The sequence below is a fragment of the Ochotona curzoniae genome, unplaced genomic scaffold (genome assembly GCF_017591425.1).
Source record: "Ochotona curzoniae isolate NIBS_2020 unplaced genomic scaffold, NIBS_Ocur_1.0 patch386, whole genome shotgun sequence".
Classification (NCBI taxonomy): domain Eukaryota; kingdom Metazoa; phylum Chordata; class Mammalia; order Lagomorpha; family Ochotonidae; genus Ochotona; species Ochotona curzoniae.
Window position 1 is genome coordinate 499,166 of NW_024466957.1, and position 24,724 is coordinate 523,889.

The 24,724-nt window shown below is 58.9% G+C and overlaps 2 protein-coding genes across 4 annotated transcripts in view; one reads left to right on the forward strand and one right to left on the reverse strand.

Moving 5' to 3' along the window:
- Positions 1-6,572, forward strand: part of LOC121167536 (dehydrogenase/reductase SDR family member 7B-like) — a 33,182-nt gene extending 26,610 nt beyond the window's left edge. The window contains exons 4-7 of the mRNA XM_040997006.1: positions 2,588-2,804; positions 3,142-3,234; positions 4,992-5,144; positions 5,816-6,572. Coding sequence (XP_040852940.1) covers positions 2,588-2,804; positions 3,142-3,234; positions 4,992-5,144; positions 5,816-6,021 — 669 coding nt within the window. The 3' untranslated portion in view covers positions 6,022-6,572. The remainder of the gene's footprint in view (positions 1-2,587; positions 2,805-3,141; positions 3,235-4,991; positions 5,145-5,815) is intronic.
- A 1,200-nt stretch (positions 6,573-7,772) lies between these two features.
- On the reverse strand, positions 7,773-17,583 carry LOC121167551 (transmembrane protein 11, mitochondrial). 3 transcript variants are annotated; one of them, XM_040997021.1, is made up of 2 exons: positions 17,496-17,583; positions 7,773-8,541 (listed from the first exon to the last, which is right to left on the reverse strand). In XM_040997021.1, exons 1-2 carry the CDS (start codon positions 17,558-17,560, stop codon positions 8,025-8,027), a joined length of 582 nt encoding a protein of 193 aa, XP_040852955.1. In that variant the 5' UTR covers positions 17,561-17,583; the 3' UTR covers positions 7,773-8,024. The 3 variants fall into 3 exon arrangements, with proteins under 3 accessions (XP_040852955.1, XP_040852956.1, XP_040852957.1); XM_040997022.1 differs by lacking the exon at positions 17,496-17,583 and adding an exon at positions 14,085-14,133; XM_040997023.1 differs by lacking the exon at positions 17,496-17,583 and adding an exon at positions 12,311-12,324.
- Between the last annotated feature and the right edge of the window lie 7,141 nt (positions 17,584-24,724).

Below are 24,724 nucleotides of genomic sequence, written 5' to 3' on the forward strand. Positions count from 1 at the left end.
CATAGATAGTGTGTGAGTGGATCCCTTTCTACAAGATCCATTCTGGAGCCCACACCATGGCGTAGTGAGGTTAAGCCTCCATCTGTGGTGCCGGCATCCCCCACGGACACTGGTTCAAGTCCCGTCCCAGCTGCTTAACTTCCGATCCAGCTCCCTGCTATTGTGCCTGGAAAGCAGTGGATGGCGGCTCAGGTCCTCGGGTCCCTGGCACCCATGTGGGAGCCCCAGCGGAAGCTCCATGCTGCAGATTCTGAACCACACCGGCTCAACTCCAGCCACTGCAGCCATTTCAGGAGTGAGCCAGCAGACAGACCCTCTGTAACTCTGCCTTTCAAATAAAGAAGATCCATTCTGCCCATTTCTGTCTTTTTTGATTGGAGACGTTAATCTGTTCGTGTCTAAAGTAATCCCTGAGGAAGTGTGGCCGACTTCTGCCCACTTCCCTGGCACCTGACTTTTTCCCTCTCATTCTTCCCATCCTGTTCGTTTGTGTTTAGCTGAGTTTTTGGTAGTGAAATGTTTTCTCTTTTTGTGTCCTTCCCCTGCACCCCCATGTATGTTTTCTTGGTGGCTGCCTGGGGGTTCCATCCCTGTACTGAAGTTCCAACACCAACACACCATTCCGTTTCAGTAGCAGATAGGAACACTGTCTCCCTTCCTGTTCGTGTGACGGGTCACAGCTCCGTCCCCTGTTTGCTCTGTAACATGGCTCTTCAGGTGGTGTAGAAAAGCAGAGCCCTAAGCCAGCATCGCAGCTGGAGGGGAGGGGTGCGACTCCTGGAGGTGGCTGTCTCCTCCGCTGCCTGCCAGGTCGCTCACCGGCCCCTTCCTTTCCTGCCCAGCCAGGTCCCCGTGAGCGCTCCCTGCGGGGCAGGGCTGCCGGCCGGAACTCCTTCGGCTCTGGTTATTTGGAGAATAGTCACACCAGGCAGAGTTTGGGGCTGGTTGGTTTGCTTGGTTTTGTTCATTAGCACTTGAATCTATCAGCCCGCTGGCTTTGGCATTCCAAGATTTCTGCAGACAAGTCCTCTGGCCATCACGCTGAAGATGAGGCAGGAGAGGAACTGCCTCTCTGGCTGTGGGCATCTGATTGCCCTGCCTCACCTGGAGCCCTACCCCATCTGGGACCCTGCCTCTGCCTGGAACCCTACCCCGCCCGGGGCCCTACCCCATCTGGGACCCTGCCTCTGCCTGGAACCCTACCCCGCCCGGGGCCCTACCCCATCTGGGACCCTGCCTCTGCCTGGAACCCTACCCCGCCTGGGGCCCTGCCTCACCTGGGACCCTACACTGCCTAGGGCCCTACTCTGCCTGGGACCCTACCCCACCTGGGGCCCTGCCTCTGCCTGGGACCCTACCCCGCCTGGGGCCCTGCCTCACCTGGGACCCTACACTGCCTAGGGCCCTACTCTGCCTGGGACCCTACCCCACCTGGGGCCCTGCCTCTGCCTGGGACCCTACCCCGCCTGGGGCCCTGCCTCACCTGGGATCCCGCCCAAGCTCTGTCTCACCTAGGGTCCTACCTCAGCGTTGGAAGGCTTCCAGCTCCAGGAGAGCTCCTTGCTCTCTCCCCACCCCGATGTCCACAGCTCCTGTGCTGGGCTGCCTGGCTGTGTGGTGAGAGCCCGCGGGTCCCTCTGCTCACCAGTCGCCATCCTCTTCTCGGTTCTCTTCAGACACAGTGCCACCTCTTGGTGTCAGCTCTCTGCCTGTTCAGATCTGCTCTTCCATCCTGACCCCTCTTCCTCAAAGGGACATCCTGAGCAGGATGCTGGCGCTTCCAGCTCTGGGGACTGTGCAAGCAGTGTCCCCCTGTGCTCCCTGGCATGGAGAGTCACCTGTCTTCCCTGGTCAGGACTCCTGGCTACTAGTCTCTGGGGAATAGCACAGGCCCTGGAAGAAGCTGCAGGCAGGTCCCAGAGGGGAAACCTGAGAGGGTGCCAGCGCAGCTAAGAGGGCAAAGGGCTGGGCTGCTGTGCTCTGCCACCTGCTCTGCCCTCATACCCCCTCACTTTCATGGAAAAGCCCTCTGAGTCAGGCTGCTCGATCCCTCGTTTCTCTGGAGCCTTATAAGCATTCCCTAAAGTTCCAGGACCCAGCTGCACCTTGTGCCATGTCCCCAGTGCCTGGCACCCAGGGGGCCTGCAAAGAGTGGCCATGTCCCCAGTGCCTGGCACCCACGGGGCCTGCAAAGAGTGGCCATGTCCCCAGTGCCTGGCACCCAGGGGGCCTGCCAAAAGTGATTCTCATGCAGGTGAATGCATGGCACTTAACCCAAGCCAGACAGCACAGTGATGGTCAGAGAACAGCGAGAGCTGTGGGGCATCTCACACCACTCCAGGGACACGTACAGCATCAGACTTGGGCCTGTGCAGCTGGCGCCCTGCCAGGCAGGGGACGAGCAGCCCCAGATTGGAGTTGGTGGAGTGCAGAGGCGGCTATGCACCTGCAGAAAGGTAGCCCCGGGCCCTGACTCTTGGGCAGAGGGTTGTGGCAGTCGTGTCGTTTCGTGTTGTAGCCTCCCGCAGAGCCCTGCAGTCCACAGGGCCGGTGGCTCAGCTGTCTCCTGTCTGTGGCGTTTGAGCAGGTGCAGACACACAAGCCTCACACGGTGACCTTCGACCTCGCAGACCCTGGGGCCATAGCGGTGGCGGCAGCACAGATCGTGCAGTGCTTCGGCCACGTGGACATCCTCATCAACAATGCCGGCATCAGCTACCGTGGCGCCATCCAGGACACGGCCGTGGACGTGGACAGGAAGGTCATGGAGACAAACTACTTCGGCCCGGTGGCTCTAACGAAAGGTGACAGCCTGGCATGGGGCTGTCTTTGCTTCTGCTGGTCTTTCTCGGCCCAGCCTCGGCTGTCCTGTCCTCCCACCCCAGGGCAGGGCTGGAGGGGATTCACTGTGGCTAGGGGACGGGTGCTGTGTCTCTGCCTGATTTCCAGCCTCCACTTGAGGTGCTGTCCTCGGCAGTGGTCCTATTGGCACAGCATCACTCCTTTCCTCGCCTCGCTTCACTGTGTGCAAAGTGGACTGCTGCCAGCACTGGAACAGGGAACCCTGGCCGCCCCTGGCGGGCTGGCACTAGAGGGAGCGCCCCTGAGGCCCCCACCCATGCCTGCACCGTCTCTCCTCAGCACTCCTTCCTGGCATGATCCAGAGGCAGCAGGGCCACGTGGTTGCCATCAGCAGCGTCCAGGGCAGAATCAGCATCCCTTTTCGCTCGGCATGTGAGTATCCAGGTCCTCCTTGCAGCCACCTCTTCAGTTGAGTCATCAGGGCAGCACACAGATAGGTGCCCTCAGCGAGTGTGCCCTGGAGCCCCAGCCCAGGCTGCTGCTGAGAGAAGGTACTTCGGGCAGCCTAGGTGGGCGTGCCAGCAATTCTTAAACCCCCCGGGATGATGTAAAGGTTGGTGGCTGAGGGGCCATGACATTGAGAGATACACTGGGAATGTGCGCTGGCTTACCTGGGTGAGAGCAAAGGTGGGGGCTTCCAGCTGTGCCCACACAGATGGAGGAAACAGCACTGAGAGCCAGCAATGGCACCAGCTGTGCCCAGGGAATGCCTGAGCCCACGGACACCCCAGAGTACAGGGTTCACAGCTTAGCCAGGAATTGGATACATCTAGGGGGTTGGCACCCTGGGCCCCCCATACCCTGCCAGGGGGGCTGTCAGGGGACAGAAGTGAGTTTGAGGGCCCCTAGCAGTACTGCTGGCCTGCAGCATCCACTGCTGCGAAGATGGTGCTGCGTGTCCCCACCTCCAGGCTCTGCTGTGCATGAGACACCCAAAGCCATCCACAGGCTGCAGTCTGCTTCTCATTGCGTCGTCGGAGCCCTGGACAGCCAGGGCGTGACCAGAAGCATGAGGTCCCACACACCGTGTACAGGGACACCTTCACCCCTGGGTCCTGGGAGGCTCCACAATGAAGAGAGGTGGAGTCAGAAACCACACTTGCCACACGGACTCCCTGTGTGAATACAGCTGTGTCATTCACGTCACAGCAGCAGATGCCTACCCAGAAAGCAGTTGTCTTTCCATTTTTATTGGTAAGGCAGATCAGATTTACAGAAAGGAAACAGAGAAAGATCTATCCACTGGTTCACTCCCCAAGTAATCGACAATGGCCAAAGCTGAGTTGATAGAAGTCAAGACCAGGAGCCTCTTCTGGGTCTCCACGCAGAGACCAAGGCTTTGGGCCATCCTCAACTGCTTTCCCAGGCCACAAGCAGGGAGCTGGAGGGTGTTACCCATATAAGGTGTCTGCACTTACAGGAGGCTTAGCCAATCAAGCCATTGCACAGGCCCTTTTCTCACTCATTTGAAAGGCAGGAAGAGACCAAGAAACAGAGCTCTGCTGAGGCCCAAGGCCGTGTCCTGCACACAGGAGTGGAGGTTAGAGTAGGAAGCTGTTACTTAAGCCATTGCTGCTGCCTGCCAGGGCCTGACGCACACACAGGCCTTGTACACAGGAGCAGCAGTGTGGCGCAAGGCCATGGCACCTGCAGTTTTTCTTGGACCATCTGAAAGGAAGCTGGAGACTCAGTGTCTCGACTCGTAACTCTCCAGGTGTCACAGGCAGGAACTGCACTCACTCGGCACCGTTTCTGAAGGCAGATTTGAGCAGTTATGGGCAGGCCCATGGCCACATCCCAGGCTGGAGGGCTTGTTCAGGTGCCTTCCCTGCTTCCCATCCGGCTTCCTGCTAAGCATACGTTCTGTGAGGCAGCAGGTGTCGCTTCAAGTGCTTGGGTCCCTGCCACCCACATGGGAGACCTAGACAAGTGCCAAGCTTCAGCCTGGCCCAGCCCTGGCCATGGCAGGATCTGGGGAGAATCCACCAGCAGATGCAAGATGTGTGTCTGCCTTCCAAATACTTAAGCATTGTTTAAAGCTATGTGTGTGAAGAGGGGGGATGGGATGCAGCTGGTCCTCACTGCCACCCAGCCAGGGCACTCACCAGCCCCTCCACCCGCCCCACCAGACGCAGCCTCCAAGCATGCCACCCAGGCATTCTTTGACTGTCTGCGCGCCGAGCTGGAACAGGACCAGATTGCGGTGACTGTCGTCAGCCCCGGCTACATCCACACCAACCTCTCTCTCAACGCCGTCACTGCCAACGGTTCTAGATACGGAGGTGAGGCCAGGCCCTCCTGCATCTGCAGAGGGACACAGTGCTTGGACAGGGAGGGTGGGTTGTCTCCACTTACCCTGCTGGAGGCCCCCCGACTCCAGCTGTTCCAGGGTTCCAGGAGAGCTGGCCCCAGCCCCATGGCAGGTGTGGGTGGTGGTACCGCAGAGCCCCTCCTCAAGTCGGGCTGGTGGTGCCTTCCTGCCCACCCTGCCACTGTGACCCTCCCAAGCCATGCCTGACCATTGGCATGGATGCTCTGTGTGGCAGCAAGCACTCAGGGGCCTGGGCTTCACATTTCCTGTCCACAAACTCCCATCTGTGTTCTCAGTGCACAGGGCAGATGCTGGTGGGTGAGGGAGCCTAGGGGGTAGGGGGCGCTAAGGTTGCAAAACCAAGGTGATGTGGAGGAGGGGACCTTCCCTGGCTACCTCTGGCCTGGCCAGCATAAGCTTGCAGTGCACCCCAGGTCCTGCAGCTCCTGATCACATGGAGTTCAGAGGTCATGTTGCTTCTCTGGTGGGGGCCTGCTTGGAGAACCCCCCCCACACACACACCCAGGTGGCCTCTGTCTCTGCTCCCATCTGCCCCAGCATCCCCCAGGCCCTTGACGGGTGCAGGGTGCTGGGCCTGCGTTCCAGCACTCAGGTTGTGTGTGCTCTGCTTGTTCACCTCAGCCATGGATAAGAACACAGCCCAGGGCCAGAGCCCCACCCAGGTGGCCCAGGCCGTGCTGGCGGCCGTGGGCAGGAAGCAGAAGGACGTGGTGCTGGCCGACCTGCAGCCCTCCCTGGCCATCTACCTGCGCACGCTGGCCCCCGGACTCTTCTTCAGACTCATGGCCTCTAGGGCCAGGAAGGAGCACAAGGCCAAGGGTTCCTAGCAGCACACAGGAGCGCAGGAGGTCCCGGGCCAGGCCCTCTGCCTGCCAGCTCTTGAGGCTGCCTGCCTGCTGTGGCACAGCCTCCCAACCCTCACCCAAGGACATCCCTCACAGCCAAGAGTGTGGGCCTGAGGACGGTTTGCAGTGTCCCATGTAGTGCCCACGGCAGCACCTGAGAGGAGCCCTGTTCCCCTACTGGCCTTCATCCAGCCGGTGCTGGGACAGCAGGTGCCACTCCAAGAGGAGTTTACTAAGCAACAGCAGCCAGCAGGGAGAGGACCTGCCCAGGCCAGGCTGTCCCAGTTGGCCGTAGCCAGGCATCCCTCTCCCACCTGTCCAGTTTATGGACAATAAAGAGCTGAGGTTTGTGGTGAAGGTCAGCTTCATTTCTTCAAAGTTAAGAAAAACTGATACACTAGCTCAGATGCCTGGTCTATCGAAGGCTGCTTCCTTAGGTCAGATACTGCAGCTGGGGGACTGCCTCCCCCTCCATCCCATGGCCACCAGGAGCACAGCAGCATGCACTCCTGCACATGCAATGTCTTCCCCAGGTCCCCAGGGACTGGCACACCCCTCTTCATCACAAGCGTGGCTATCCTCAAGGCAGGTGTGCCACTCCACAAGACCTGCCTTACACAAATCCCAGATGGGCACGCTCTGGGGGGGAGGGGGGCCCTGTGTCTGAGGGTGACCTGCCTTACAAATCCCAGCCGGGCATGCACATTGGAGGAGTGTGTGAGCTGCCTTTGAAGTCTTAGCCAGTCACGCACATAGGAAATAATGCAGGGCAAAGCCAACAGCTGCCCAGGTCCAGCTCCCTACAGCTGCCTCCGCGCAAGGCCAGCTAACGCCTGCTCTGCCCAGCACAGAGCTCCTGGAGTTCAGTGTTCTGAGGCCGATTCAGGTGCCCGGGGTGAGCTGGTGCACTGCGGGCAGCTCTTGGCTTTGTGCACAGCCAGGGGCAGTCCCCACTCTGTGCAGAGGGCGTCTCGGCCCTGGGCCTGCGGGGACGGCTGCAGAACACAGCACTGTGCTGGTTCTGCCTTCAGGCATGCCACGGTTCAGGCACTTGGTTCCCCAGGACTCACAGCCAGAACCAGGGAATGGGAGAGAAAGCCACATGGGTGCTCCCAGACACAGCCAACAGGACACCAAGGAGGCACCCCAGAGCATGCCAGGGCTATTCAGGCACAAGCTGGGAGAGGCACACTGCAGGGTGCCCAGCCCTGGCTCCTGGCAGAGCAGATCCTGGCCTGTGGGGGAGGGCAGCGCTGGGTTTGCCCCTGGTTTCGCCCCAGCCCAGTCCCCACTGCCTAGTGGATGGCAGCTAAGAAGGGGACTGGCTCCTAGCCCACTGCAGACAGCAGACGCACTTACTGCGGAACAGAATCTCACTCCCCACACTAGCACTGAGCCAGAGTGGGGCAGCTGTGATGGGACCCAACTGGGCAGGGGCCTGGGGCACGCTGAGCCGTCTCCCCAGACTGGAGAGCGCAAGAGCCCTTCAAGACCTGGGCTCTGCCCATGAGGGCCATCCCACTGTGCGTCTGGTCTCTGCTGACACGGGGCTGTGACAGTGGCTCCTGATGGCCCAAGGTGCTGGGTGAACAACCATGTGCCAGCAAGACAGCACCTAGAGCCCATCCCCCAGGCCAAGTTCTTGTGCACATCTGGGGGGCCCTGCCCGCTCCGCAGCAGTGAGCAGGCAGTCCAAGTGAGCCCCCCACTCAGGGAAGGAGACGGGTGGGCGCTGCAGTCATCATAATTTTAATGGTCAGCAGCTCCCGGTTGGCTCTGGATGGTGCAGCGACACAGCTTACGGCAAGCCCCCCCCAGCACGCGCCCCTCGGCCCGCCAGGTGCCCCTGGCCCCGGCCCCCCTGGGCTGCGGGAAGCCACAGCTCAGTGCAGCGAGCTGGAAACCCCTTGGCACACCCATGATCTGTGTTACTTTAAAAAGAATGAAGATCCGACTAGCCCCGTGCCGGGCTGGGCGGCCCGCAGTCATACGGCGTAGAGCTCGTACACCTTCTTTACACAGTACACCAGGGCGGCCAGCGCTATCGTGTTGTGCAGTCTCTTTCTGTGCAGGTCGTCCTTGCGGACCAGCACCACGGGCGTGGACGAGGTGAGCGTGTGCAGCGGCAGGCGCGACAGTTTGTAGGCGTCGTACTCCACCTGGTACTTGCAGCAAGGGTCGAACTGCCAGGAGATGCCGTAGAGGGTGCAGCAGGCCAGGCTGAGCGCGCCGGCGGGCAGGGAGATGTAGTGGGAGTAATCCAGGGGCAAGGCCCAGGGCGTGCAGAGGCAGGCGGTGCCCGCCAGCACGGCCGTCTTGTGCAGGCAGTTGCCCACGGTGATCCAGCGCGCCGTCTCGTCGCCGATGCGCGTGGGCTCGATCACGATGTACTTGTACTGCGCCTCCAGGGCCTGCTCCAGCTCGTACTCAAACTGGTCCTGGGCGTTCTCGCCATTGTAGATCTCGTGCACGATGTAGCAGTCGCTGGCCGACAGGCTCACCCTGGGAGGGGGGGAAGGAGACAGCGTGAGGCCAAGGGTCAGCACGACCCCAGGCTCTGTGGGGCGCCTGGGTCTCCATGCCCTGCAGACCCAGTGAACAGCAGCAAAGAAGGTGCAGGAAGAGGCATGCCGGGTGTCCATGCCAAACACAGACTGGGCAGGGCGAGGGAGCGCGGCACAGGCTGGCTGGACCCAGGAGCACACCGGCCACCAGCAGGGCGTGGACACCTGTGCAGGAGAGCTGAGGGGCCCGGCTGCATCCCAGTGCCCTGGCCCTCCAGGAAGGCCTCCACATGCACTCGGAGCCGGGCCTGCCGCGGCCTGTGTGTGCCCAGAGCCCCTCTCCCAGCCACTGCGAGGCCTCACCACACTCAAGGGGCACCCACACACCACATTGCCACCGATTCCTACTTCTTGGGCTTGTTCAGCCTATCCAGGCCATTCTCAAGCACACACCACAAAGCACTCCACAGAACTGCGGGGCAGGCTGCCACTCAGAACATGCCTGCCCGTGCAGGGTTGCTCTGCTTCCCATCCAGCTCCCCAGTGGTGTTCAGCTGCTCTGAGAGGAGCCCCTGGCCCTGCCCGGGCTCAGTCACTGTGGAAACAGATGCAGGACCAGCTTCTCCCGCCAAACAGACCTAAAGAGGAGATCCCGGTGCAGGAGGCTGCACACACCCATCACCTCCTTGTCTCAGGTCATCTGCTCACACTGCTTTTTTTAAGCATTACTTATTCTTGCTTGAAAGAGTTAGAGAGGGAAACAGAGAGGTCTTCATCTGCTGGTCTATTCCCGGAGTGGCCGCAACAGCCAGGAGCTTCTTCCGGTCGCCCACATGGTACAGCGGCCTAAGCACCTGCACCATCCTGTCTGACTTTCCCAGGCCGTTAGCAGGGAGCTGGAGCAGAAGTGGGGCGTGCTGGCTCGCCTGGCTAATCTTCCTGCAAATCCTGTTTGGATACCTGTTTGTGTCCCAGCTGCTCCACTTCCTATCCAGCTCCCTGCTTGTATGCAGGGACGGCCCAAAGCCTTGGGACCCTGCGCCTGCGGGGCATCCCCCCAAGAAGACCCACATGACCCTGCCACTCCAAGCAGGGCGCCCACCTGAAAAGTGACTTTAGCAAAGAGCAAACCTTTAACTGGATAAACACCCAGTGATCACGGTAGACCCAGAAGTGGGAAGAGGGGCACAGGGGGCAGGCTCTGCTTTCAGGCAGGGCTGCTTTAACCAGGATGGACTCACACTAGGGCTCTCCGAGGTACCTCACAGCCTTGGGCTCTGGGGAGACATGGTTCCCTTAGCGAGAGGGTGCAGCATCCTGCTGGTCAACGCACAGGACTGCAGAGCGGGAAGAGCAGGCATAACCCAGGAGGTACAGGAGCATGTCCACCTGTCCCAACATGCCGGTGCCACAGTCACTCCTGGGGCCGGTGTGGACATAGGTGTGCTCGTCCCTGGAGACAGCCCCACAGCTCCGCTCCCCACTGCCCGTAAGGCCACAGGGCAGCTCATCCCATGGCTGCCTGCTGCCAGGAGGGGGGTCTACAGGGGAGGTTTCTGCAGTCAGGCCAGGGCCCCCTGATGGTACGCAAGATGGGAAGACAGCATGCTTCAAACCAGGACAGCGCGAAGTAGGCGGATGCCTGTCAGAGTCCATGGCATCTGCTCACAGCAGACAGACCAGCCTGGAGCTGCCACCACAGCGGCACAGGCACTACATACACCACATGCACACCACGCACTACAAACCACACACCTCATACCATGCATACTACACACACCACACACCACACATGAACCACATGCCACACGTGCACTGCTGTGCCTTTTGCATAGGACACTGCAGACCGAGGGTTCTGAGAGGGAGCCTGCTCCAGCCACGGCTCAGCTGCCCAGCACCCATGCACCTGAGCTCACTTCTGTTTCTGGCTCAAAGATAGGGTAAGGAACACGAGGGCCTGGTGAGGCAGCCCAGGAACGCCACCCCTGCTGGTCCTGCAGGCTGCACAGGCGGCCCCACCCGCTCCCGGGCACACAGAAGCACTGTTCTCCACCAGCCTTTGGCTCCAGGCCTCCTGAGAGGTCACATTTTTGCAGGTGTGAGGCACCCAGTGGGACAGCCTAGCGGGGGCAAGCATCTGGCCCAGAGAGAGGGCAGCCGCAGGCCGGCTCTGCTCCAGATGCAGGTAGCTACCTTCCTGCCGCCCGTGGGAGGCCCAGATGCAGCCCCTCGCTTCTGTAGGCACCGGGGGGATGAAGCAGAGGATGGGAGCCACTGCTTTCCGGCCCTCTGTGCCTCTCAACAAAGTAAATAACTGGAAAGAGAATAAAGTGTGTGTTATTATAGCAGTGGACTACCATGGGCAATGGGGTAAGCCACTGCCCACAATGTGACATCCTCATTGAAACACTGGTTCAAATTCAGCTGCTACTCTATGCTGCCTATCTAGTCCCCACGAGTGCTTGGTCCTGCACACATGGGAAACCCAGATGGCACGGGGATCCTAGCTCTGACCTGGCCCAGCTGCAGCTGTTGCAACTACATGGGAAGTAAAGACCTCTATCAAACAAGTGAAGGGTAAATCATAGTACTGATAACGACAAAGTGACCAAGATTAGGCCAGCTGCAGCACCATCCAAACACATGACTCGGGTCGGGCACCGAGGCAGCCGGGTGGTCGGGCAACGAAGAGTGGCCCTGCTTGGGCTCTTTTCAGCTGGGCCGCTCTGGCTCGTAAGGAACGGGGACAGGAAGCACACACTCACCACGCTGCCACTGGGGCTGCTGCAGAGCAGGACAGGTCCTGTGTCGCCGGGAGGGTGGCCTACCCCAACCCAGGCCTGTCATCCATCCTGGCAGGCCAGCCTGCAGAGACCCCTCTGTACATTAAGAGCTGGCAGGAGGGAACCACGAGTGGGCTCCAGCACAGCCAGCCCCCAGGGAGCCAGGTGGCTAAGGCAACCCTGGTTTTCTACTTAAACTTACCACCTGGGCATGGCACTGTGGTACAGCGGGGTAAGCCACTGCCTGTCTGTTACAGGCTTCTGTTAAGCCTCCCATATCTGAGGACCAATTCAAGTCCTGGCTGCTCCACTTCCACACCAGCTTCCTGCTGACGCACAAGAGAAAGCAGCTCAGGACGGGCCAAGTGCTTGGGTCCCTGCACCTGTGCGGGAGTCCTGGATGGAGCTCCAGGTGCCTGGCTTGAGCCTGCCCAAGAACTGGCTGGGTGGCCATTTAGGCAGTAAACCAGTGGAGAGAAACATCAACTTGGTCACTCTGTTCCAAATTTGAAGATTTATTTTTCCTGGAAAGGCAGATTTACAGAGAAAAGGATACGCAGAAACAAAGATCCATCTGCTGGTTCACTCCCCAAGTGGCCGCAACAGCCAGAGCTGAGCAGATCCAAAACCAGAAGCCTCCAGGTCTCCCACGCGGGTGCAGGGTCCCAAGGCTTTGGGCCGTCCTCAACTGCTTTCCCAGGCCACAGGCAGAGAGCTGCATGGGAAGGGGGCTGCCAGGATTAGAACCAATGCCCATATGGGATCGCAGCAAGTTCAAGGCAAGGGGTTTAACTACTGAGCCATCACACCGGACCCACATTTCAAATTTAAGAACGACATCTTACACTCCTGTGACTGAGGGACACACTCCTGCATGATCCACCTGCACAACACCCCAGTGGCATGAGCCCCACAAACCCCAGACCGGGGCCAGGGGCCAGCTCCCAGACTTGAACCCGGGCACTCGATGTGATGCCACTTCACATCCCAGCCAACATCACTCTGGTGGCCATTTCCTGACAGCAATGACCTTAGCAAAGTGGCCTCCTTGGACCCCAAAACCACCCCATTTACAGCAGGCCCAAAACTTCAGAGCTGCAGACAGCGCCACACTGATCCCAGCCCTGGTGACCACCAGACTAAAGATGTGCCAAGCCACAAATTTCCTATACATGCCATCTTGCCTCTTGCCTTGTAGCATGCCAGTTTATCACACGTTAACCTAGCTTTCTTAAAAGTTTATTCTGAGGGCCCGGCGCAGTAGCCCAGTGGCTAAAGTCCTCAGCCTTGCAGGAGCCGGAATCCCACATGGGCACTGGTTCATATCTCAGTTGCTCCAGTTCCCATCCAGCTCCCTGCTTGTGACCTGGGAAAGCAGTGGAGGACGGCCCAAAGCCTTGGGACCCTGCACCTGTGTGGGAGACCCGGAAGAAATGCCAAGCCCCCTGCCTTGGATCAGTGGAGCTCTGGTCGTCGTGGCCATTTGGGGAGTGAATCAGCGGATGGAAGATTATTCCTCTCTGTCTCTCCTCCTCTCTGTATATCTCACTTTCCAAATAAATCATTTTTTTAAAAAAGGTTTATTCTGAAAATCAATTTCTCTGTGCAGAGCTGCACAGCCCTTCATCCTCACAGGCCATCTGGGTCTCAACGCGCAGTAGCACGTGTCCGAGCACTGACGTCAGCGCGGCCTCCCAGGCACACGCTGGCAGGGAGCTGTGTCGGGAGTGGGGGCGGAGGGACTCGTATGGGACACAGGTCTCCCACACTACGGCTTACACCGCCTGCCCCATTGACCTAACTTTTGGTGTGTTTAAATAGTCTTAGAAGTCTAAGACCAGATAAATAGCGAAGTAGCTATATGCCAACGGTGACCAACACTGGGTTTCTCCAGCAAGGCCTAACAGGTAAACTCCGTTTTCTGTTTCTTTAGGCTTTCCTGCATTTCCCAAAAAAACAAATATGTACTCCTTTTACAACAAGAAAAATCCCCAGCAAACAGCAGTCCGACCCCCGAGCAGGGAAAGCAGGTGACTGCCCCACGTCTGCCAGGGAAGGGGACCCCCTGCCCTGCCTTACTCCAGCAAGCACAGGCCGCCTGCCCTGCCAGTGTGCCCTCGCCATACCAAGGACTCAGCCCTCAGCCCGTGCCCCGCGCAGGGATGCTGCAGGTGCTCATGGGGGGAGATGGAGGGTCACGGGGGGTACTCAAGCTCCCAGAAGGCAGGACCCTTTGCACAGTGCCCAACACACGTTCCCCAGACACGCGGGTGAGGAACATCTGCCTGAGGGTGCATGGGGCAGAGCGCGGGGCGAGAGGCTGGGCTGCTTCGTGCGTGATGTGGGCACCCTGAGCAGGTGCCACCGGACACTGTGGGACCCAGCACTGCTCCCTAAGGATGCAGAGCAAGGGTGCAGCAGACAGCTGGGCTGCAGTCAGAGCCCCCAGGACTAGGGAGCCACATCCAGAACCCCAGCAGCAGGGGGCAGCAGAAGAGAGCGGGGCTCCGGCCCTCTCCCACGCACTCACTGCCTTCATTACCAGGGCAAAGCACCTCTAGTGCTCCCAGGCACCCAAATCGGCTACCATCAGAGGAAACCCCCAGGCAACAGTGCAGATGCCCAACTGGCCAGACCACGAGTGGTCCCGCAGCTGGCCTGGCACCCAGCAGACCCCAGTGGGTTCCGCCTGGCTGAGGCACCTCCCACCTCCTACCCAAGACAGCAGCTCAGCCTGTCTTTAGGTAGGCAGACTTACTGAGAGGTTGGCGCCATGGCAGGGCACACTAAACTTCTGTTTGTAGTCGCCTGGTTCAAGTCCCAGCTGCTCCACTTCCCAGCAACTCTGCAATGGTCCAATGCCTTGGTACCCTGCATCTACATGGGAGACCTGGAAGAAGCTCCGGGCTTCAGACAGACCCAGCTCTGGCTGCTGTAATCAAGGGGAGCGAACTACAGGATGGAAACGCCCTCTTTCTGCCTTTCTCTCCATATCCCTGCCTTTCAAAGAAAATATAAAAAGGGGGGAGGAGCAGGCCCTCCAAAAATGCAGTCTAAAGGACTGAGCCTGGAGGTCCACTCCACACAGCTGAATACAGGCCTCACCTGTGGCACAGAAAAGGTGCAGGGCAGTGCCCAACCTATTGCCAGAACCAGGAGCCCCTGCCCCCATCGGCCCCACGGTGGCTCACACCACCAGCCCCACATGCAAGTCCTGTACCAGCTCGTGTGCCCACCCGCCTGTCACCCCAAACTCCAAGACCCTTGGCTCACACGGGCAAGACGAGGTCAGGAAGGGGTCTTGCAGCCCTGGAACATGACTTGGCCTCCTCCGAGGCTGGGGGCTCTCCACTCAACAGAACTGGGCACTGGCACCCCTCTGCATATGACCATCTGGGACCTTGTCCATTGGAGCCCAAGAGGATGACAAGGTTCCAGGCACAAAATGTGCTCCACAGTCACCACAGGAGCTGCTGCCTTCAAAATGTCAAGGCCAGGCTGGGTGCAATATAGCCTATTGGCTAAATCCTGGCCTTGCATCCACTGGGATCCCATATGGGCACCGGTTCATATCCCAGTTGCTCCACTTCCCATCCAGTTCCCTGCTTGTGCTCTGGATAAGCAGTGGAGAATGGCTGAAAGTGGGACCCTGCACCAACAAGGGAGACCTGGAAGAAGCTCCTGGCTTCAGATCAGATCAGCTCCAGCTGTTGCAGCCACTTGGGGAGTGAAACAGCATGGAAGATCTTTCTATCTCCTCCTCTTTGTATCTGCCTTCCCGATAGCAAAATAAAATAAATCTTAAAACAAAAAAAAAAGTTAAGGCAGAGGCTGCACAGGACAGGAGAGAAGGCACAGAAAACCACCAAACCCGAAGACCTGGGCACCCCACAGCCCGCAACACCATGTGACCACACGGCAGCGCGGCCTTCATGGAACCCCAGGCCCAGTCCTGCATGGGACCCACTGCACACAGGTGGCACAACACATTTACCTGCCCCCACACTTTCCCAGACGTGCAAACGTGTCTCAAAGACGCTGCCAGGACAAGCGGTGGTGTGTGTGGCGTGCGCGCTGCCAGGGGGCTGAATTTTGGACAAGAATTCAGGTTAGAGCTCAGAGAATGAGGCTCTTCATTACAGACCCTGCTGGCTCCCTACACTGAACGGTGTGGAAAGAAAAACTAAGATGGAGCTACCAGCATGCTGTTCCCCGGGGCAGGCCTCTCCCGACAGTAACAGTGGGGACACTCTGGCACCAGCCGGGTCTCTACTCATGGAGGACACTGCCGAGTCCGGGGGACGGGCCAATCTGGCGTGTGTGCCCGAAGTGCTCTCTGCCCAGAGCCCCACCCAGGCCCAGCACACAGCAGACGCCAGCCAGGTGTGCGGCTGAGTGGCGCCGAGTGGAGCAGCTGGTAGGGGAGGAGTGTTGCGGGGGACACCGGCAGTGGGACACCCCCAGCCCTGCTCAGCGCTCGCGGGGAGAACCTCAGGGAAGCCTGGCGCATGCGCACACGTGCACGGATCCTCAGAGACAACTCGGCTGGGGCTTCCAGCCCTCCACACAGATGGCAAGACGCAAGTCACCAGAGCAGCGCCCCACTCTCGCGTGTGGGAACACAGCCTTCCCTTCCAGGCCAAAGGTCGCCCGGTGAGTCAGGTGAGGCAAGCACCTGCCTGACCCACAGCCAGCCAGCCACACCCCGCTCACCTGGAGCGCTTCAGGCAGACCAGGCCTGTGGCTCCCTCCATCTCCCTTCTGCTCCGTGCCCAGGTGAGCGCCCAGGTGAGCAGCCGAGAGGCCTGCAGTTCACACCTCAGCCAAGTCAGAACAAAAACAATACTGGCATCCCAAATAAACAACGGCTTAATGCGCCCCTGCCAGCAGGGTGCAGGAAGTCAGCAGCGGATGGTGGATGAGCGTCAGGGGTTGTTAAGCGCTCCTGGAAACCCGGGGGCTCACTTCTGTCCACGTGCTAGAAACTTCTAGGTTCCTTCCAAAAGGCCACAGATCAACGGGCTGAAGGCAGCCCTGTTGGCCTCCCGGCAAGAAAGTTTAAGTCTGCCTAGCCCAGGGATCGGGAATATTCCAAAAGCTCCCGGAAGACGCAGTTATTGTGGAAGAAGAAAAAAGAAGTAGGCGGAGACTTTAAAGAAAAAAAGAAAAGGACTTGCACCAAAACGCAGGCGTCTTTCCGTCCCGTTCGGAAGCGGCAGAGGAGCCGCAGGACAGGCCCCGCGTGGAGGGCTGGGGGCGCGGCAGGGTGGCTGGGGGCGCGGCAGGGTGGCTGGGGGCCTCAGCAAGGAGGCTGGGGGCTGGGGGCCTCGGCAGGGAGGCTGGGGGCGCGGCAGGGAGGCAGGGAGGCTGGGGGCTCGGCAGGGAGGCCGGGGGCGCGGGGGAACCGGCCAGGTGAAGGCTGGCGTCCAGCAGAAGCGCACGACGGCCAGGCCCTTCCAGTTCGGCAACTGGGGGTCGGGTCGCCCCCTCCCCACAGAGAGGCATCTCACACAGCAGCCAGGAAAAACAAACCATGTTTTTTTTTTTTTTTTTCTCCTCCGAGGCAGGAGCGGCGCAGTATACAAAGGCCAAGTTCGAAACTTTTGCTAGCCCACCCGGCGAGCGCCAGCGGCCCCCGCTCCCCCCAAGCGCCATGCCCGTCCACCCGCCCCTCCCTCCCCGCACATCATTCATTACCAACGCAAAGGTCACTCCAAAGGACTTCCGCGGCGCCGGCGCTCGCCGGGACGCCCGGAAAAAGTCGCAGGGAGGCGAGCGAGCGAGCGAGCGTGGCCCGGGACGGCAGCTCGCGTCCCGGCGGGCCAAGGACCCACGCCCCGAGGGGAACGCGCGGCCGCCGCTGCCCTCGCCATCCCACCCCCAACCTCGCCGCCACGCACCCCGAACGGGCCCGCCGCGGCCACGTGCGCGGACACACGAGGCGCGCGCTGCAGGCCGCCCTGTCGGCGGGGACAGGCGGACGGGCCCCGGGGAGCTGCGCGGGGGACGCCCGGTGTCCGATCCTCCCCGGGGCCGAGGCCGAGGCCGCGGCCAAGCCCGGCTCCCCCAGGCCCGCTGCGCCCCACGCGCGCCCGAGCGGCGCCACGGCGACGGCCCCCCGCGTCCACCCCGGCCTCCGCGCCGACCGCGCCGGGCCCCTCCGCCTCACCTCTCCCGGGCGCTGCCGCCGCCGCTGCTGCCCGGGCCGAGACGCCTCCTTCCCCAGGCGGCCATCTTGGAGACACTTGGCTCGCCGGCGCCGGCGCGGCGGCCTGGGCGGACGGCGGCGGGAAATGTAGTCCCCGCGCTGGCGCCCCCGGCAGGGCAGGACGGGAAATGTAGTCCCCGCGCTGGCGCCCCGGCAGGGCAGGACGGGAAATGTAGTCCCCGCGCTGGCGCCCCCAGCAGGGCAGGACGGGAAATGTAGTCCCCGCGCTGGCGCCCCAGCAGGGCAGGACGGGAAATGTAGTCCCCCGCGCTGACGCCCCGGCAGGGCAGGACGGGAAATGTAGTCCGGCGTCCACGGGCGGGACGCGGGGAGAAGCCAGGACGCCCCGGCCGCCAGCCGGCCTCCCCACCCCGTGTCCCGGAGGCTTCCGTCGGCTCGCGCGGGCGCCCACCGCGCCGACGTCTGTGGAACTTGGAGAGCCGGGCGTCTACGACTCCCGGGGCGCCGCGCGGCCTCCGCCTTGGACCCGCAGCCCCGGAGCCCTAGGCGGGGCCTGCGGTGCGCCTCCGGGCCCTTCTGGTCGGCCGCAGCAAGCCTCCCAACCATCTCGGGGTCCCCGATGTGGGGCACGCTCCAAGGGTCCTGCTCAGGTGGGTTCGGTTGTTCAACAGTTCTGAATTGCTGCCAATCTTGCCACTCCAAGCACGATGAAATCTCTCCAGAATCCACTGGCTGACATAGTCCACCTTAGAGTCTCCGTTTGCCCAGATATTCACTGCCAACACTTGGCTGGGGTAGTTGATCAATTTGTTCTGTCCTCCGTCCTCTGTTATGGTACCAGGTGTCCTCTGCAGGCTCCAATGGGCTGCCATATCCTCCATGTGCATCTGGCTATGCTGTCCACTGCTCAGTCTAAGCCATTGAGGAGGCCCAGCTCTGACACGTTAAACTCCATAGTCAGACCATGTCATTCTCGCCATGGTTGGAGTTCTGAGTCCAGCAATTCAATTGGAGCGATTCCCAGAGAAACCTCGTCTAAGGTGATCCAGACCTGATTCTTGTGTGTGTTTGCCAATACAGGATCCAGCACAGTCTGTCACCCCAATCAGACCACACACACACTGGTAGCTGCAATTGCTGGGTCAGTTCTGTCTCCAGCCCTGTCTTCTACACAGACCAATGAGTGTTGGAGTCCAACCTGATCCTGCCCACCACACACTCGGCCTTCACACAAACCAGTGGGAGTTGCAGCCTAGTTGGAGCGACCCGCAATAACCCCCACCAGTCCCACGCCCTGCTGTGGTTTCTGTGTTAGCATGAACAGCAGATTGGTCCAATCTGTCCCACATCTCATTCAGCTCTCGTACATGTCAATGGGCATTGAAGCCTGGTTCAACCCAACCAGCCCCACTATCCAGTTCACACACATGCCAGCAGGTGCCACTCTGTCTAGCCATGCCTGCCCCTAATCCTGGTTTCCATGCTCACCACTGGCAGTTGCAGCCAATCAGAGAGGTGCCCATAACTTCCCTAAGGAGCCCACTCCCAGATCTTGTACTCTCCAGGTGGTTCTGCAGTTTTGACAAAATTTGCCCCCCATGCCAACATCTGCTAGCTGGTGGCTGTGGCAAAGCCCAGTCAACCCACACCCACTCTGGCTTATGCATGCACCAGTAGGAACAGTCAACCCAGCCTGGCTTTTCCTGATCCAGCTCACATGAGGCTAACAGGTGTTGTAGCCCTGCCCAGCCTGGTCTGCCCCACAAACCAGTGGGAGTAATGGCCCAGCAGGGCAGCCCCCCACACCACCCTACTAGGTTGACGCCCTCTCCCCTGGATCTCATGTGCGCTAATTGGGCACTGCAGCCTAGTCTGGCATGGCCTGCCTTACCTCAGCATTTACCAGTGGGTGCTATAGCCTGGCCCAGCCCAACCAGCCCCAGTCCCAGCCCTAACGTGACCTGACTAGTGTTGCCTGACCTGACATGACCCACATACCATTCTGGTTCTCGGATTCACCAGCAGGTGATATGAACTGGCCTAGCCTGGCTTACCCCCGACCTGAGCCAAAAGAATACCAGTGGCCTGCTCACCTGCAGCGACTGTGTCCCAACAGAGGAGTTCCCCAAGCTCCTCCATTAGAACCTCTTCCAATGCTGGATTTTGCACACAACAGTGGGTCCATGGGTCATAGCTCTACTCAGTCCACCTCCTGTCCTAGCAGGAACAGTGGCCTTTCCTGACTGGCCTTCACCCATTCCGGTTTTTACTGTTGGGTGTTACAGCCCAGCCAAGCCTGGTCCACACCCAGACACAGCTCACACATGGCTCAGCAGGGGCAGAGACCTAGCCTAGCCTGTCCTACACCTACCCTGGTTCTCATGAGCACCAGTGGGTGCTGGAGTCTAGCCCAGTCTGGCACACTCCAGATCCAGTCCACACTTGTGCCAAGGGACACTGCAGCCATGTCCAGACCAGACAGCAGCCCCCACTCTGGCCCTCACACTCACCAGTGGGAACCACAACCCAGCCAGGGCATCCCCTTAGCTCCCCAACCAGGCCTGTTTCCAGCCACAGACCTCTTGCATGCCAGAGGTTGCTATGATCCGGCTTGGCAAAGCCCCTCACCCATTTTGGCCTTTGGCTTCAGATGCTGCAGCCTCGCCTGGTCCAACCCCCAGTCTCTAACTCCAGCTTGCAGATACTACAACCTGGCCCTACTCAGTCTGCTCCCATCCATGGCTCATGCAAACCAGTAGGTGTGACAGCCTAGCCCAGAATGACCCGCACTTCATCCTGGTATCTGCACTTGCCAGTGGACTAAGATTTGTTTGGCCCTGCCTGGCCCACACCTTTCCAAAACCAACTCACACACTTGCCAACGGATAGAGCTACTTTGCCCAGCCTGCCCAACACTCAGATCTGGACCATGTGCTCTTCAACGGGAGCTATGACCCACTAGGGGAGTTTCCTAAGTTCCCCCTTCTCGGTTCACTCCCTTACCCAGATCTCACACATGCCAACGGGTGCTAGGCCCTTACCCTGCACGGCCTGCCCCATTTGTATCCTGGTCTTTGTATGAACTGGTAGATGTTGTGGCTCAGACTGCCCCACACCCTGTTTTAGGGTGCTCATGCAGGTACTGCAGCCTGTACCTTCCCTGCCTGTTCCCAGCCTCAGGACCTGTGAGTGTTGGTGGGTTCCATGGTCATACCTAGTGCAGCCCATCACCACTCCAACTCTTAAGCTAACCAGCGGGACTTGTAATTCCATAGGGTTGGGCCCACATACCCCCACAGAATCTACCCCCAGACCTGGTTCTCTTGCATGCTGCTTAGTGTCATGGCCCAACTTATTGTGACCCATCCCCTGATCACTGTCAGGTACTGGGATCCAGCCCTGCCACACAAGGCCACAGTCCTAGCTTTTGTGCGGGCTGGTGCATGGTGGTCAGCGATGTTCAATGCTAACAAGCCCATCTCAGAACTGCCATTTGGGCTGGGGCATCGGTCTGACCCATAAAGATCTCCCGAGCTCTCCCCTCCAAACTACCAGGTCTCAGTCCCCTCACTTACCTGCAAGTACAGTGGCCTTGTCGTTGGGAGTCCCTCAGGAGTCATTCCTCACCTGCAAGATACTCCCAGGATGGTGCTCCATACCTCAGATACTCCCAGGATGGTGCTCCATACCTCAGATACTCACAGGATGGTGCTCCATACCTCAGATACTCACAGGATGGTCTTCCATACCTTATATCCCCTTGCTCCTTTCCTAATCAGTCCACAGTCCTTGTGCCCAGGCGTGCATGGGTTCTCCATCCCAGCCTCTAGAAGCCCAGTGGGTGGTGTGTCGGTCCAGTGCTCTGCCGCCCACCAGGGTCCCAAGCTCCTGGCACATGTGCTGGCCTGGTGCCTTTCTGCTCCACACACCTAAAATCCAGACCCACTGAAGTCTCTAGGCCTGGCCCAGCAGCACACCAGGACAGCATGCTGACCTGGGACTCTCCCCTCCACTCTCCTCACCTCACCCAGTACCAAGCACATAGGCTCCACCTGTCTAGAGGTGAGCTCCCAGGTCCCCACATGCCCACCAGCATGCCCACCATGCTGTTTCCCATGGCCTTCTCCACCCCCCCCACCTGCATCCTCAGACCCCCCTGGGTGCCCGCACCCTTCCCCTGGGCCAGTGCACCCTGTTGTGGAGCATGGCAGCAGGTCATTGCCTCCCATTCTTTTTTTATATATATAGTTTTTATTTTATTTTTATTGGAAAGTCAGATATACAGAGAGGAGGAGAGACAGAGAAAAAGATCTTCCATCCATTGATTCACTCCCCAAGTGGTCGCAACAGCCGGAGCTGAGCTGATCCAAAGCCAGGAGCCTGGAGACTCCTCTGGGTCTCCCACGCGGGTGCAGGGTCCCAAGGCTTTGGGCCGTCCCCCACTGCTTTCCCAGGCCACAAGCAGGAAGCTGGATGGAAAGCGGGGCCTCAGGGATACAAACCGGATCTCATGTGGGATCCTGGCACATGCAAGGCTGAGGATTTTAGCCACTAGGCTACAGTGCTCTGGGCCCAAGAATACATTCATCTTAAGCAAACCTCTGTGTACCAGCACACTGTCATTTGTAGCGCCGGGAGCTGCCTTAATGGATTTGCCACTGTGAGGAGAACAGGTGAGCCGCTAGGGTCACACTGCCAGCATATACAGGGAGTGCATATAGGCAGCCGCATGCAAACCACACACAGGCAACATGGACCAAAGCCCAGGTTCCCAGCCCTGGTGCCACTGCCTTAACTTCCGGACTGCCCACCTGCACTGAGATCCCCACCCTCCCACATTCCCCAACCCAACTTAGAAGTCCTGGGCGGGAGGGATCCTGGCCAACCCGGCTTCTTAATTGCTCCGCTCAGGTGGCAGAGGTTGACAGTTTCCGGCATGCTCAGGCATGAGCAGTGAAGACTCCGGAACCTGCATAGCAGCTGCAGTGCCTGCCACGGTCCCCTCTGTGGGAGGACATTGTGACCCTAGAAGGTCAGGGAACACAGGATTACAACTGATTGGATAGTATCTGTATGATAACAACCCAGTGGATACCTTTTGTATAACTGATTGGATGTCATTTGTATGAGAACAGTTGAGTAGACAGCATGTGAATGGGAACACTTGGAATATACAAGACAAAAGGAGTTCCACTTCCTCCCTTATCCCATATGTCAATCGTGTATACAGTCTGATGCCACTAATACACTTAGGCTATTGACCATCAGTCAGAGTCCATGAGTGTTGCTATCGGCTCCATGCGCCAAGTCCATTGCTGCGGGACAGTCTGCCACCTCTGCGCTTCTTCCAGCAGTTCTAGGGCCACCCTCTGGTCTACGATGCAGCATAAGTTAGCAAAGTGTGGGGAAAGCAACTAATAAATTCATATTTTCGCACAACAGTAAGTGCTAGGAAGAAAAGACCCAGGAAGGAGGGGGCTTTTGATGCATTCCATTAAGCAGCCACTTGTAGCCTGGCCATCCCATAGGAGTGCGAGTTCAAGTACTGGCTGCTCCACTTAAGATCTAGCTCCCTGCTAATGCGCCAGGGAAAACAGAGGACAAAAGTGCTTAGGCCTTCCGGAATACATGTAGGAAACCAAGATGAAAGTTCCTGGCTCCTGGCATCCACCAGGGGTGCTTGTTCAAATCCCAGCAGCCTTGCTTCCCATCCAGCTCCCTGCTTGTGGCTTGGGAAAACAGTGGAGGATGGCCTAAAGCCTTGGGATCCTGCACCTGCATGGGAGACCCAGAAGAAATTCCTGGCTCCTGGCTCAGCACTGTAGCCTAGAAGCTAAAGTCCTCACCTTGCACATGCTGGGATCCCATATGGGCACCGATTCTTATCCCAGCAGCTCCACTTCCCATCCAGCTCCCTGCTTGTGAAAGCTACAAATGATATCCAATCAGTTATACTAAAGGTATCCATTGGGTTTTTATCATACAGATACTATCCAATTAATTGTAATCCTGTGTTCGCTGACCTTCATGGATCACAATGTCCTCCTACAGAGGGGGTTGAGTGCGGCGATGTCTCAGTGGCTAAATCCTCGCCTTGCAGGCAGTGAGATCTCATATGGTCATTGGTTCTAATCCCGGCAGCTCCACTTCCCATCCAGCTCCCTGCTTGTGGCCTGGGAAAGCAGTGGAGGACGGGCCAAAGCTTTGGGACCCTGCACCCGTGTGGGAGACCTGGAAGAGATTCCTGGTTCCTGGCTTCGGATCGGCATAGCATCGGCCGTTGTGGTCACTTGGGGAGTGACTCATCAGAGGGAAGATCTTCCTCTCTGTCTCTCCTCCTCTCTGTATATCTGACTTTCCAATAAACAAATAAATCTTTAAAAAAATAATAAGCAAACAAGGATGAGGAGGAGGTGCTGGAGGAGACGATTTGCCCCAAAGGTCCTTGCCAGAGGCAGAACTCCCCAGAGGGGCTGGTACTGTTAAGTAGCAGCAGAGGGCAGGGCCACAGGACCCGGTGGGGGAGGGAAGGAGACAGGACCGGAGCCCGGGAACAGCCATGCCCAGCCAAATGTGCTGCCCTGAACCTGCAGCGCTATTCACAGCCTCTATTCCCACCCGATGTCCCCTCCAACTCCTAGGTCACAGCCCGGACCACCCAGCGCCTCTGGAAGTGACCTGAGAGGAGCCTTTTCAAGGGTAAATGAGTACCAGTGAGATCCTGATGGTGAGCCCTAACCTGCCAGGTTCGAATCCTTATAGAGAGATGTCAGGAGGACCAGGAGCTGGCATTACACCTGCAGCATCCAGGAGGTATCAGAGCGCCTGTTCCAGTCCTGGCTGCTCCACTTCTGCTCCAGCTCCCTGCTGACGCAGCTGGAAAAGCAGCAGCAGATGGTTCCAGCCCTTGGGCCCCTGCCACGCACAAGGAAGACCCAGTTGGAGTTCCAGGCTCCTGACTTCAGCCTGGGCATTTGGAAGGTGAACTGCTGCATGGAAGACCTCTCCCTTGCCTCTCTACCTTTCAAATGAAATAAATAAAAATGTGTCGGCTTGGTAGGCTCCGTCCTATCAAATAGAAAGCATCTAAGCATCTCTCAGGATATGATAGTGTTGTTGGCAGTAGCCATTTTTTCATAGTTGAAAGACATTTGCTGGTTTTATAATCTCCCAAATGCTGTCCTAAGAGGCATCTAGGAGGGACTAGGTTTTTTTTTTTAATATTCATT

Coding starts and splice junctions, on each gene's coding strand:
- LOC121167551 (XM_040997021.1), bottom strand. CDS start 17,560: ATGGCCGCCTGGGGAAGGAGGCGTCTCGGCCCGGGCAGCAGCGGCGGC. Junction 8,542..17,495: donor GGCGGCAGCGCCCGGGAGAG/GTGAGGCGGAGG, acceptor CCCCCCTCCCAG/GGTGAGCCTGTCGGCCAGCG.